Source organism: Microchirus variegatus, assembly GCF_963457635.1.
Source record: "Microchirus variegatus genome assembly, chromosome: 2".
Taxonomy (NCBI): domain Eukaryota; kingdom Metazoa; phylum Chordata; class Actinopteri; order Pleuronectiformes; family Soleidae; genus Microchirus; species Microchirus variegatus.
In genome coordinates, this window is record NC_139803.1 from 36,676,441 (window position 1) to 36,690,519 (window position 14,079).

The window sequence follows — 14,079 nt, forward strand, 5'->3', positions numbered from 1 at the left end:
AGCCAAGTTCAAATTACTTAATTGGTTCATTAAAAATCAATTCAGTAATTTTTAGTCAATTGTCTGAGCCCAACCAAGGCACACATAGTGCCAAGATTTTTTTACTTAAGGTCTAAATTGGATGCTTGCTCAAAACAGTGTTTACAATGTTTGAACGGATAGTAGCAGATTAAAGTCTTTTTTGCATCATGAGAGTGAATCTGCATGTAGTTATCAAATGTCCAATACATATGCAGATTCCTCAATGATCGTTCTAATCTACACGTGCTGAACCTTAAATAAAGTGGTTGTGAACCTTGCTTCACCATTTCTACAACCAAAGCTGGCATGAACCCTGATGTTAAAGCAGTTAATGTCAATACCATATTACACCAAAATCAAACACGAACACATTATGGATTTCTTGTTAATTTGCTTTATTGTCTGAATTACTACAAATACATTACTATACCAAGCTCTGGCTCTTGGTGTGACGTCTTTTAATTACTACAAATACAAAAGATACAAAGAAACTAAAGAGGTGCAAGTACAGTATAAATGACTACTTAGTTTTCCATTTCCACAAATAGTTGGTAAAGCCGGTGTCTACAAAAGTCAACTCCACTTTGGATGTCTTCCAAATGAAACACTAGTAGGTTTTACATACTTAGTTTTATTAGTGCTGTGTTAACTTCGCAAACGTAGGATACAGTTTCCTGAGAGAAGTAAAAAGCTAAGCGGAAAATAAGAGGAAGGTTGGAAGCTGGAATGAGAAAGAACAAAAGTTTTTCTTGATGTGGCATCAGTCTTGGCTGTAGATCCATGGTGTGTCCTTATGCCATAAGGAGGGAGTGCACTTGCTGCAGCTGCTGCTGTGATAGGACGAGACGGTGGACCTGTTCCTGTCCACGTGCGCATGGAACGGAAACACGACCTACGAACACTGTTTTTCCTTGCTTCTCTTGCTTAGCCTAAGAAACAACACAGGTGCGTATGATGGAATTTTAAATTTTTTACATTTGCTTGCATGGTGTAAGCAGGCATTGTATGCTTTTACCTTAACAAAGGAGGACACTGGGAAGGTGGCAAAGTCAGAGGAAGCCTTTGCTCCAGGCTGATATGAAACAACATGTTCAGCTACTTCTCCCTGAAACAGAAGTTTGCAGTTTGGTTTTAGTCTTGTTACAGCTTGTGGACAAGGAAGAAGATGTTTGATTCTAAAGTTGTCACCTTGAGTTTGTCCAGAGCATCACTGAGGTTCTGCAGCCGAGCCGTCTGCTCCAGCAGCTGGGCACTGGCACTAACTGGAAGACGCATGAGAGGGAATGAAGTCAAACATGTAGAAACCACAGCAACACCCAGGAGAAAACTGACAGAGCTAGCTGCCTTTGAAGACTAACTTGTTAAAGAACTTTGAGCACACCTGCTGTTTTCCCAGTGATGTCGACCACCTTAAACTCTGCACTGCACTTTAGCAGCGTTGCCAGCAGTTGGTCAGTTCTACGATAGATGCCAGTGTTCAGACCCTCTGGAGGCATTGAACTTTCTTTGGACACTTGTGGCAGTTTGGAGGGGCAGAGTGGAGGCAGAGAGGCCAGCTGGGCTCTCATCTTCTCTGACTGCAATTTAATTAACTCTGGGTCAGTATTAACATGTTTGATAAAGGCAGCAACTATCAAAAATAAAGTCAAACCAGTGTACCTTGAGTCTGTTGTTTTCATTCTTGAGGCATTTAATGCCCAGTCTCTGAACTTCAACCTGCTGTCTAAGGAGAGGAGAGTCCACCACCTCCATTGGTCCGGTTATGGATGGAGGAACACCTGCTGGACGGAGGAAGAGAGGATGACCATACTCAAGTATTGACATGCACCTTTCTCTGACTAGAGAGCGGTATGTTTTTTGGGGGCTCAAAATGTTTGCCTATTTTTGTGATTAACCAAATCAGCTTGGTCTGGTAAGAATAACATTTGTAGTAATATGTCATTATGTGGTGATTGGAACTGCTTCTAAGTGGGTTTATGTCAAACAACAAATTAAAACAATTTGATCTGTTTGCAACACAAACCTAACCACAGAATAATTTACCTCCAACACCCTGAACAAGTGAGGCGATTCCAGAGGCAGGTGACCCTCTCAGGCCTTCGATGGTCATCTTTGATTGGTTTGTGATGCGTTGCTTCAGTTCTGCCTTCTCTGCCTCCAGCTGGTCGATATCAGCCTGCAGGGCATCCATTGTTTCCTCAAATTCCCTGAAGTGAAGAGGAAAATAATGTTTCAAGTTCGCATAAAGAACCTCCAGCATTTACTGCGTTTGCTTCATGTGGTTCTTACTTTTCTTTCTTCTTCAACAGTGCGAGATTGTCGTTGAGTTTGGTCTGAATCTTCTCCACTCGTTCATCTGCATCTTTGGTAGAGGTGTCCAGCTTCTTCTCCAGCAGACTCAGGCGAACATTGGCTTCACTCAGCTCCTCACCCTGGAGGACATAAGGTTATTTTTCTCTCACAATGGTGAACTTATTTACAAAACATGGTTTCTCAGAGGAAATTGTTGTCCTTTTTTGTTTACGTTACCTTGATCTTGAGAGACTTTTTGACCTCCTTAATTACGGTCTCTCTGTCTTCTAGTTTAACTCCTAGACCCTCAGCGTCGGTCATCTCGGCCCTGACGGTGGCTGCTCTCATCTCAACAGGGGTGGTCTGAGGACATGAGCAAATGTGATAAGGTGAGAATTTTAATATAAAAAGACACAGGATTTAAGTGTCTGTATAGTGTGATGGAAGTACCTTGCACTGAGGTTTGTCACCATCATACTCTCCTTCTTGCATGGCAGTAGCCATCTTGTTCATGGTAGATATGACAGAACTGCAGGATTGACGCAGACATTCTGGGTCACTCTGCCCATGGGAGCCATAAACCTTTGATAGAGAGAATAAGTCAGTTAAAAAAAAAACAACTAAAAACTCAGCAGCAACCAAGCACCAGCTTTCCACGTCCAGCACTTTATTGTCTGCCAAAGCAATTTTTTTATATTACAACTGCTACAGAGCAGAGCAGAGTAACCCTGGACAATTTATTATTACACAGTACCTGCTCCACTGCCTTGCAGGTGATATCATCCATTTTGAGAGCATTGAGACCTTCCTGTTCTGGCAGCGGGGCAGCCATCTGAGCCCCAGCTGCTGCCACCTCCTGCAGCACGGCCACGACACGGGTCAGCTGGCGCCTGCTCTCTGTCAGCGTCTCCGACACCTGCCAGGTAAGATAAGACATGGCAAGCATTAGACTGTGTCTCACTTAAATACTACAATAAAATGTGAAAAAGGGAACAAACAGGTCAAAACTACATAAGCTCAAGCTTCATATAGCCATGATTTCTTTGTAAAATTTATTTTGTTTTTATTCCCCATACATACCTCTGGTCCATAATTGAGAGCAGCAGGTACTCCAACTACTTCTGTTCCAGGCATGCGACGGCGTATCTTCTTACAGAACTGTCTGATGTCAGAGCAGGAAGTGTCCAGGTCCTTCAGAAGCACGGCAAGGTTGGAGCTCTCCTGACCCGCTGCCAGGAAAGCCCGGAGGCGAGCAACTTCCACTCCCATACAGTCCAGGGCACTCTGGGTAAACTGGAGGTGAGAGTACAGTTAGGAAATCCTACTGTTCTGTTTTACTGTTTTCTTCTCTTTTTAGACAAACTTATATCGAAAGGTTTTACTACAAAATAAGCTTTTAGTACCTTGATATGGTCAGCCAGCTGCACTGTGCAGTCCTCGGTATGATCTGCCAGATGGACACTGTACAGTTGCTGGAAACAAAACCATGTTACAAATTAGATGTATAATTATAACTTAAATATTTATTGAATACTGTTATATAATGTCAAAATACTGTATGCTGGCATAAATGTAAAACCACTAGCTATGATCATACCTGATAGTACTTGATGGCTTTAGTCAGGGGCTCCACCTGAACGGTCTCATCCAGCTGGTCTTTATACAGCAGGTCAATGAAATAATCCAGGGAACGCTCATGGAAGGTCATTTCAGAGTACAGTGTACCCATGCGCTTAAAAACCTCTACACTGCAGGTATTTAGCGACCTAGAAACAAGGTGGGAAACAGAGATGAGTGAAGTTTAACACAGTAAATATTCAAATTTAAAAAATACTTGTGAAAATATTGTTTCTTAATTGATGAGACTGCAAAGCTTACTGTTCATATTTGTGCAGTGTGGCCTGCAGTAGGTTGAGTGAGTACACCAGTCCTGCAGCAAAACTGCGCTGTTCTCCTGGAGGACCTCTCAGCCCTGTCCCTTGCACCAGGTTCCCATTCAAATCAAACTTCTCTTGGGCTTGTTTACTGATGAGATCAGCCTGTCAGGTTCAAGGATACAAACAACTTCAATAACAATTACATAATTGGACTGAATATAACAAGAAAAACAAGTCTCATTCAGGGTCATACCTTGCAGATGAGCCTGGGGATGAGAAGAAGAACCAGAATGCAGTCATGATCTCCACCATGACGGAGAAAGGAGTCTGGCATGAAGGAGGTGAGGAGGGAAACCTGTCTGCTAGACTGAGCCACTTCCATTTTCCTCAGCTCCATCTCAATGGCCTGGAAACACAAATTTGTACTTTTTGTAATTAAGAAAATGATCAACAATGAGTAAACTAGTCTCTTTATCAGTCAAAATGAAGCCCTCCTACCTTGGCGTAGGCCTTGGTCTCTGCAAATTTGATCTTAAAGTCAAATAGTTCTGCAGGTGGTTGCTGAACTTGTTCAGCATTGGTATTCTGCTGACTGATCAGCTCCCTATTAGCATCCTACATACAGGAATGAAAATATGGTGTTAGAGCATACACTTGCACAAAATGAAGGGCATCTATGCCTACATGAAGCTCACTTCTTGTGAGTTTTTTTGTCATCTTCCCACTCACCTGCAGCCTGGTGGTGAGCTCTCTGTATTTGTTGATCGTCTGCTGGTAATCAGCAACAGTCTCTTGAGCAGCCTCAACTCTCTTGTCAGCCTCCCTGACCTTTGCACTGCTCATATCCACCTGTTCTCTCAGCTCCATTTCAGTCTCCCTGGCGTTCTCCTGCAGCTCATCATTCATCTCATTGATTGCCTCCTATTGACAGAGGAAAAAAACAGTCTTTCTTTAAATGACTAAGAAGCTTTGAAGATTTGCTTAAAAAGTTGAATTTTCAATCTGGATTTTCTTTTAATGTGATTACTAGCATGTTGAGAGAACAGTGAACTGAAGTGTGACCAAATCCACTGACCAAATCTGTGACTGTTTCTCTCAGCTCTCTGACTTTCTCTTCCAAGTCGAGGTTCCTCTCAGTCAGTGTCTCCACCATCTCCTCTGAACCCAGAGCAGCATCCACCTGATATCAGTGCACACACAGACACACATGGGTGTAAAGGTGGATACTAAGAGGGCAACACTGAAAAAAGCCTTAATGGAGGGAAGATCTTCTCAACAAACCTGCTCTTTCAGTTCATCGATAGTGGCCTCTGCCTGCTTGACTTCATCCTGCAGTTTTTCCTTCTGAGTCCTGATAGTCTCCAGCTCTGTGTTCTTCTTCTCCATCTGCTTCTGTAGCTTCACATGTTCCTGTTTCTCTGAAGCAGACAGGTCACGCATCCTGGAGAGGAAATCATTTTTTTTTAATTGGGTGCAGCACTAACAGATTTATAAGAGATCATATATATCATGCTATAATTGTAAAAATGATGTACAGAAATCATGGAACTTCACATGTAATTAATAATATTAATTACATGTGAAGTTCCATGATTTCTGTACATCATTTTTACAATTATAGCAAACTGGTGAGGCTGAATACTAGGAGTATGTCATCTGTCACCAAAATGTACTACTAGAGAATAATTAGACAAACCTGACTAGCGCCTCCTTCAGTCTACTGTTCTGCTCCTCCAGCTGTTTGACATGGTAGCTTGAGGCAGCTCCATCTGAACCTGGAAGAAAAAACCGGGAAATACAGGGACATGTCAATGGTGGGAGGGTTGATTTGCAAAAAATGCCTTTTTGATTTGAATACTGTTTAAACCTTTTTCTGAAATCTCATGTCTGAGGATCTCCAGGTCCATGGAAAGCTCCTCCACTTTCTCTTTCAGTGTTTCCACCTCTACTTGCAGCGATTCTGCTCGCTCCTCAGCCATCTCTTTGTCCAGTGTTGCCATCTCAATGGCATCTGCTGTGTCTGACATTTCTTCCATGTAGTGGTCCTTGGCCTCCTGTGCTTCACGGGCTTCCTGGAGTTGAAAGTTTAAAAGAAGCTTATGAATCCCTGATGACAGTGGACCTGCATTCGACAAATATGACTTAATTTAATACCGATCACAACATATTGCAGACACGGTACCTTCTTGGCTTCTTTGAGTTGTTTCTGCAGCTCAGTCTGCTGTTCCTGCATTTTGTTCTTCCATTCCTGAAGCTGCTCCAGCTGAATTTTGTGTTTTTCAAGCTCCTTTAGTTTGGCTTTGTCCTCTGTCCGCTTCATCTTCAGTGTCTCCAGTTTCTCCTCCAGGTCTTTGACCTGAGCTCGCAGTGATTCCTCCTCCTGAGTGGAAACACAGGAGAGGAGAGTGGAACAGCGGGGTGGTCAGAGCTCAATGTGCTGCCTTCATGAAGTTTAAAAGGGTTTCATTCATTTCCCAAGATTTTGTTTTTGGAAGTAGTAAAAAAAAAGTGATCACGTGATCAAGTCCCATCACCAAAAACTCAGGACAAGATGACAAATGCAAAATTTACTTTCCCAAATTACTTGCATATATTCCCTCAAATAAATTAGGAATTAAATGTCGTAAAACGAAAGTGATGCACAATGTGTAAATTTTTACTTATTCCCTACAAACACAACGGTAGAATTTAATATTTAATTTAGTGTATCCTGAGGTTAAACCAACCATGCAGCATCATCACCATATAATTCACTGTGAGGAGATTACAAAAACAAAAAGACATAAATTATTGAAAAATTTAACCAAGGGTCCTTTTGCACACTGCAGTGAGTTTGTTAGTAAACTCATGCCTGGTATCACCAGCATGCATTAAGGCACTCTACCTGTTTTGAAATGGCAGGTTCCTCCTGGTCAAACAATGACAACATAGATGAAATGGGACAAGTTCATTATATAACGGAAAATAGAAACAAAATGATGGAGATGTAACATCCTGGCAATACTGAAAGTAATCTTTAAAAGAGCACACATGGTGGTTTTTTTCATGGCAATAATAACTACCCTTTCAAATATGAAATGTTTGCTTTTAGGACTTTATCATTCCAATTGTGCTGGCATTAAAATTACCTCTTCTCATCGACAGTGACCTACCTTACTGTGAGTAGCTGGGACTGGGCCTGCCGCAGGTGACCCACTGAGCTGAGGCACGACGGGAGCTCCCAGTGCACCCTGGTGGGAGGACAGGCTCACCTCACTGATATCAGACAGAGAGGTCGACAGGCTCTCTCGAGATGCCTATTGACAAATGATGGTAAGAGTCAGACACTAGTTACAATTGACAGATAAAAGAAGAGAGGAAGGAAAAGAGTTGGAGGAGCGAGTTAAATAAATGCAAGTGTTAAGGATGTTAATTCACATTCAAGTTTACATTAGAATTTCTACAACAGTAACCACCACACAACTGTAACCCCATAGTCCACCACAGGAATTGGTCTCCAAGAAAGTCAGAAAGACAAAACCAAGTTTGCAGAACTGGTGCTGCCTTATACAGTATTTGTGCAAGGACGGACAAAAGAGTCACCCATTTTCAGTGCCCAAACATTTCACCACTCCCTGTAAGGCAATAGGTAAAGTACTCAAATATAACCGTGTACCATCATTGGAAGGCTGTAGCGGCCGGAGGGACGTACCAAGAGGGAGGGGAGGGAGGTGGCAGGTGCAAGGCGTGGTGTACTCCACTGCCAGTGTGATCATCAAGAATGTGTTAGGATTCAAATTACAATCCTGTGGCACGGTTTACTTGAATATTACTGATTCAGTGTTTGGATTACTCTCATAATATGCAGTACGTGTCATTTATACAAATACTCTACAATCACCAGCTTGAAAGAAAAGTGACCTAAAAAGCTAAAAAAAATTACTATTGAGTGACAGTCTTCTATTAAGTACAAACTAATCATTATAGATACAAGTGCATGAAGCATTCAAGACATGTAAAAGTGTGTCATTGACTCCCTCAATAGTTTGAAACATAAATAAATTCTGAATGAACAACGGTTTTAAATGGTTCTGTTTTGATCCCATCAGATCCCTGTCCACTGCAGGTAAGCTCACCTTGGTAGAGCGGCGGGTAGAAGACTGGAGGAGAGGAGGAGGTGAGTTGCAGAGAGAGGGATGAACGCAGACACGCACACAGAACACGCACACAGATAAACACACACGCATCCAGTGATGACGTGAGATAAGAGATAAGCAGCACAAAAGAAGCAAACTCACTGTTAGTTTATAATCCATTTAGCATAGGTTTGATAGCTGCATGCACCATTTCATATACATGTTTAAGGTTATTCTTAATGACCAAAGATGCAGGACAAGTGTAGGTTCATGCAACAATGTCAAAACCATGGCTAAATGTCAGTGAGTTGTGAGTGAAATGTCAAAGACACCATTATAATGACCTTAAAACTGTCACAGCATTGGTGTCCTAATGTTAACAGAGGATTGACCTCACCCAAATAAAAAAGTGAAAATGTAAGTGAAAGATCATCTCATCTACAAAACGAAAAAAAAAAAACAGAAGTGACGTGCAACATGTGAAAGGGTAATTTAAAAGCAAAGGGATGAGTTGACACATTAGTATGATTAGCAACAACCAAAGCTGAACTTTTTTTAAATTTAAATACGTCTACCTTCTTAATAGTCATTGGAGTCTGCAAAAAATTATTCAGAAACAGAGGCATCAAACCAAACAATGAGAACCAAAAAATACATTAATTCTAGTTCTGTAAAAAGAGAATGATTAAAGTTCAGACACAAAGTATATCATGTCAGTGTTTATGGTGTGAGCTTCAAGTGTTCCAAAGGAATCCAAACATTATTAAGTGGACCAGTGTAAAATGATTATACTGAAATTTAACAAAGCCGGATGCAAGTGTTGGTTGTTACCTGCTTGGATGTTTTAGGAGTCTCTTGAATGTCTGCAGGAAACAAATTCTGTGTTAATAATCTTTATTATTATTTATGGTTGCTATTATTTACTTTGAGTTGCTACTTTCTGCTGTGGTTGAGACTCACCTCTTTGCCTGAGTGTCTTGGCAGCGCCAGACTCAGGAATATCTGGTGAGGTGGCACTTGAGCCTTCTTCCACCACTTGAATCTGTACACATAGACACACAGGAGTTCGATCAGGTAATATTTTTTACAAGGGTGGAGGCAGAAACAAGAACATGTTCCTTTGAAATTAGGAGGAATTACTGAATAAATATATTCTCAAAATATAGTATGAAACTGCTGTACCTTCATCACTGGCATTAAATACAAATAGAAAAATGTTTTTGACAGTACTAATAATTTTAAATAACTTTACATTTATAGATCTCATATTTGTGTTATTTATAAGTGAATGAATCTAGACCATAATTAACAGTGCTCATTTTCTCTAAAAGGTACAGTACATAAATTAACATTCACAACATTAACAGTGGAAAATTGCAACATTGTTTCAATAGATCAAAAAACTGGTAGTGTACAGTACCATTGTCATTCTTTACCCTAAATTCATCTACATTGTTTGTTTTATAATAAATACTTTTCATTTGAACATATATAAATCTTGTATTATGTAGGACTTACCTGTGACTGTCTGACAAATATCCCATGATTTTCCGGACAGGTGAAGTAGCGTTTTCCCTGCACGGTGCCATCATTTTTGCCTTTAGGTTCATCTAGTATGACACCCACCCATTTCCCGGAGGCAAAGAGTGTGGCTCCAATGTAGGCAACAGTGCCACGCTGACCCTTACCTGTCACCTCTACTATAGAGCCAATCTAGAAGAGGGAAGGATACAAGAGGTGATGCTTGTGGGTGATTACTGATGTACTTCTTTATTCATTTAACGTATAGTCTCTGTATTGAAAGGTGACCTACCTTTGGAGGTTTACCACTCTCCACTGTTCCTGCACTGCTCATTTTGCTGATCAGTGGGCTGGTCAGCTGGAGTGAGGACAAAGTAGAAGGTTACTTATCACTGAGAACAATGAATGGTGGAGGACTGGGAGAGACAAAGATAAAGTCATAAAATATCAAATACCTAATTGTTTATGGTTTTACATCTTAATTAATCTTGCAAAATTACTAAACGGCGTTATTTTATGTGAATGCCACAATATGCATAAGTATCCCACCTCAAGTTATTAAGAGCACTTTCAACAACATTCAGTGAGTTTCCTAAGGCCACATAGCACAAAAACACATTCATTCGCCCAGTCATATGTCCTGAACCACAACTGATATTCTAATAAACAAACCATATCTCTGCCTGGTTCGCACAAAGATGCTCATTCAGGATAAACAAAGACTGCAGCAGAATCATGTGAATTCATGCTGGCTCAGAGTTTCAAACTACAAGGCAGAAAACAGGACAGAACAGGTTTATAACGGCTCTTATAATGGAAGCTGTCACAAAAGAGTTTGTTCGTTCGAGAGAAGCAGATATAGTTTAGCAGAATCCTCCTTTAGAATAAATACAATTTGATTAATGGAAGCAACATCTTGCCTCAGCCAATTTACTTTCAATAAAGGATAATTGAGGCTTATCGTAACTGTGTTCTTACAGGTTTTTTTCCTAATGGAGCTGGAAAATGCAACATGGTCAACTCAACATCCACTTCATGGTGAGCGTAACAAAACCCTACTCTTTACATTTTGTCAATAAAAATTAAATATTAGTTATTTAGTACATGTTTAATGTTAATAAGTTACTCACCCTGGGGGTATAGGAGTGTCGCCTATTTAAAGCCATAATTTTAAAAAATTACTTCGATTTCACCTCCAGGACAAAGACAGAACCCAAATGCTACTTTTCATCCACTCTGACATTCATTCCTCTTTTCTGACTTAGCAAAAGTACAGGAGTATGATTTTGGGGAGGGATCCTAGTGGTTTATTATCATCATCAACGTCACATCTGACAAGAAAGTGAAAGGGGAGGGAGGGGTAATCTCGTCGATGCCTCTCCCATAATACCTACAGATGGATGTTAGCTCCACAGCTAACAATAGAGACTTCTAATAACCTACTAGAGGGGCTGCACGAAGTACAAATGACAAACAACAATAGATTAACTAATAATTACTGATATCTTTCAGTTATATCCTACAGCTAGCTATGTTTATACAGCTTGCTGTGTTTAAAATTATATTAATACTGAACCACTAAACATACGGTTACTGTCAAACAAATAATGGCTTTCGTTGGCCAATGTTTCCTTCCCTACACCGATATTAGAAGACTGGGAACTAATAAATATATTGTTATATTTCATTCATGAAACAAGACATGTTCATAATGTGCCACTAGTTTATAGCAGCTTCATGGCAGAAGAAGGTAAACAAAACTAGTAAATAGTGAGCAGTATACAATGACATGAGATATAGCGACCATCGAAACACGGAATAAATTCGGCTTGCGCTTTTCTTTACTTTACCTTGTACGTTTAGATTAACATCAGCATTTAGTCAACAGCAAGATTAACATTGTGGCTGGAATTAACGCTTAACAACTGGCCAACTGGGCTTAGACTGTTAGCAAAAATGCTAAAGTAAGGAGGAATCGTATAATGAAAAGCTAACAAAAAAGCAGCGGTTCGTTATTTAGCGTACCTGGCATATACAGAGGCTCCTGTCTTTAAGTACAGATCCTTGAGGTGATCATGCAGACAAACGCTATTTTTTCTGTTGTTATTTTTGGGCTACCTAGCTCCTCTGGCTTATTCCGTTTTGACAAGTCACTTCCGGTGACCTGACAGCCCAAATATAAGAGGAACAATAACGTTTGCGCCCCTAGTGGATGGTTTTACTTTAAGTGTTTACCAAACCTTTACGTGGGGACCCACCAACAACATACACAATGAGAGAACATTTATACATACTACAACGTTTTTGACTTTCGTTTCCTCCCGTTTGAGTTGCACTTTTGATACTTTTCAACAAAATATCAATTCATGCATGTGTATTTGTACACGTACATATTAGTAAAGAGCCATATTCACATCAGTTTATACAGATTTGGTTTATATTATTTATGATTTCATTTCATTTAGCCGTATTATTCCTCTGAAAGAAAATACAACATTGGAAGTTGTTTTCTTTTGGCTTACTATTGTTACAGCTGTGATGGGTGTCGTGCAATAACCTGACGATGACAAATATATAGTATAAATTATACATGTAATAATATTCAGATAAAAACAGAATGTTAGTCTCTAAGCAGTCCAGTAGTTGCTTGTTGGACTTAAATTAGTCAATTATTAATTAAAGACTGAGAATGCAACATGTGAACTCGTGCATATTAAAAATGTCAAAAGAGATAATAAATATTGTGTTGGGTTGGAAAGGAGACGTGTCCTCTGTATTCATATAAGCGTGTAATTAAGCAGAGGCCCACGCACAGTTGACCAATCAGGTGGCGGAGGAGAGGCTGTCTCTGAACCGGCTGGTAGACAGACGCACCGGGGACAGAGCTCCGGTCTCAGCCCAACCCTGCCGCGGGCGGTGACAGCACCGAAAGCAGTTGGACCAGACCCCAATTCCACCATCCCGTCTATTCAGAGCAAGGTAGAATGTCTTTAAAGTGTTTACTTTGACTTTTCAGAGCTAGCAAAGTTTTGCCGGGTGATTATATCTTCTTTCTTTCATTATTCCCAAGATGGAATGACTCGAAAACACTCAAGCTAGAGAGGACACAGCCCTTTACTTCCTGTGGGACATTCAAGATTAAAATTGGGACCGCTACGTGTTGTATTGAACCATAATTTGTGGAGTAGCTGTGCTTTTACTGTGTAGGTAAGGTGCAAGTACTTCCGGTCCGCTGATGCCCGTTCTGTTGCTAGCTTAATGACCCGCAGCTTCGGTGGTGCCAAGGGGATTTAACTCGATGACACACGCGGTATCGTTTCACCATGCGTGTCACATAGAGTCCGGTGCCGTCTGTAGGAGTTATTGTATCCCTCGGGCCCATTTAGTGACAGGTTTTGAAGAAAAGAAAAAGGGGAGTGGAAATACAACTAGTTTAGAGCCGATGGAGGGTGTGGAGTCGAAGTGTGACGTGTTACGTCATTCACACTTCCGCCGAGCTGTCGACAGGGACTGTCAAATCAACCAAAGTGGCCCCAAACTTCAACTCAGTTGGAGCCTTAAAAAAAACAGGTATCTAGTGCAAACATTATGCCAAAGTTGTTTTCATTGTGCGCAGAACTACATGATAACTTATCAACTTTAATGGTCACGTTCAAAACATCGACTGAATACAAAATTGTCTTCAAAAAGAGAAAAAATGTGCACAGACTTGGGTATTTTTAATAATGAGTCGGATTTGTACCTTACTATTCACTATCCTTACTAATTCCCTTGTGTGTGTTTTTTTGGCAGAATCAAAACTGAAAGTGTTAAACTGGAAATATGGTTGAATGTCATTTCCTGCACAATGGATCTTAAATTTCTGTATCACTTGTTGCCCTGTGGTCATATTTGGGCTTGTAACAGTTAGTAAAAACTCCAGTTAGCTGTCGGTCTTAATCTTCTGAAAGTGCAAGCTGATGGAAGATAAAGTTAGATTCTGGAAATTATTTTGTTTGTTTCATGCATTTTTATATATATATATATATATATATATTTTACATGCTTTGTGTAGTGTTAAATGTTCTTTTAACTCTCAGCATTGTTCAAATGATCACCTTATTTTGAAATTAATTTTTGTTCAATTTGTTGTTGTTTTTTGCTCTATGTAGTATATCTTAAAGCCAAATGTGACTCTCTCTATTTTCCACTTGTAAACTGTTTTATTTCTGTAGCCATTTAAGTTTATTTTATGTGCATGTGTATTTTTCCAG

The 14,079-nt window shown here is 40.2% G+C and overlaps 1 protein-coding gene across 2 annotated transcripts; it reads right to left on the reverse strand.

Annotated features, from left to right (window-relative positions):
- Positions 1-477: 477 nt before the first annotated feature.
- On the reverse strand, positions 478-11,978 carry LOC310942796 (dynactin subunit 1-like). Of its 2 annotated transcripts, none has more exons than XM_083908235.1 (30): positions 11,852-11,978; positions 10,119-10,184; positions 9,824-10,018; positions 9,266-9,347; positions 9,137-9,168; positions 8,881-8,901; positions 7,343-7,486; positions 7,075-7,098; positions 6,373-6,570; positions 6,058-6,262; positions 5,887-5,965; positions 5,472-5,631; positions 5,266-5,370; positions 4,920-5,111; positions 4,689-4,805; positions 4,444-4,596; positions 4,192-4,352; positions 3,911-4,079; positions 3,717-3,785; positions 3,394-3,606; positions 3,068-3,229; positions 2,764-2,895; positions 2,551-2,676; positions 2,311-2,453; positions 2,065-2,228; positions 1,681-1,799; positions 1,403-1,598; positions 1,210-1,283; positions 1,037-1,126; positions 478-950 (listed from the first exon to the last, which is right to left on the reverse strand). In XM_083908235.1, exons 2-30 carry the CDS (start codon positions 10,158-10,160, stop codon positions 813-815), a joined length of 3,705 nt encoding a protein of 1,234 aa, XP_083764361.1. In that variant the 5' UTR covers positions 10,161-10,184; positions 11,852-11,978; the 3' UTR covers positions 478-812. The 2 variants fall into 2 exon arrangements, with proteins under 2 accessions (XP_083764361.1, XP_083764360.1); XM_083908234.1 differs by having other exon boundaries at positions 1,681-1,802.
- Positions 11,979-14,079: the final 2,101 nt, after the last annotated feature.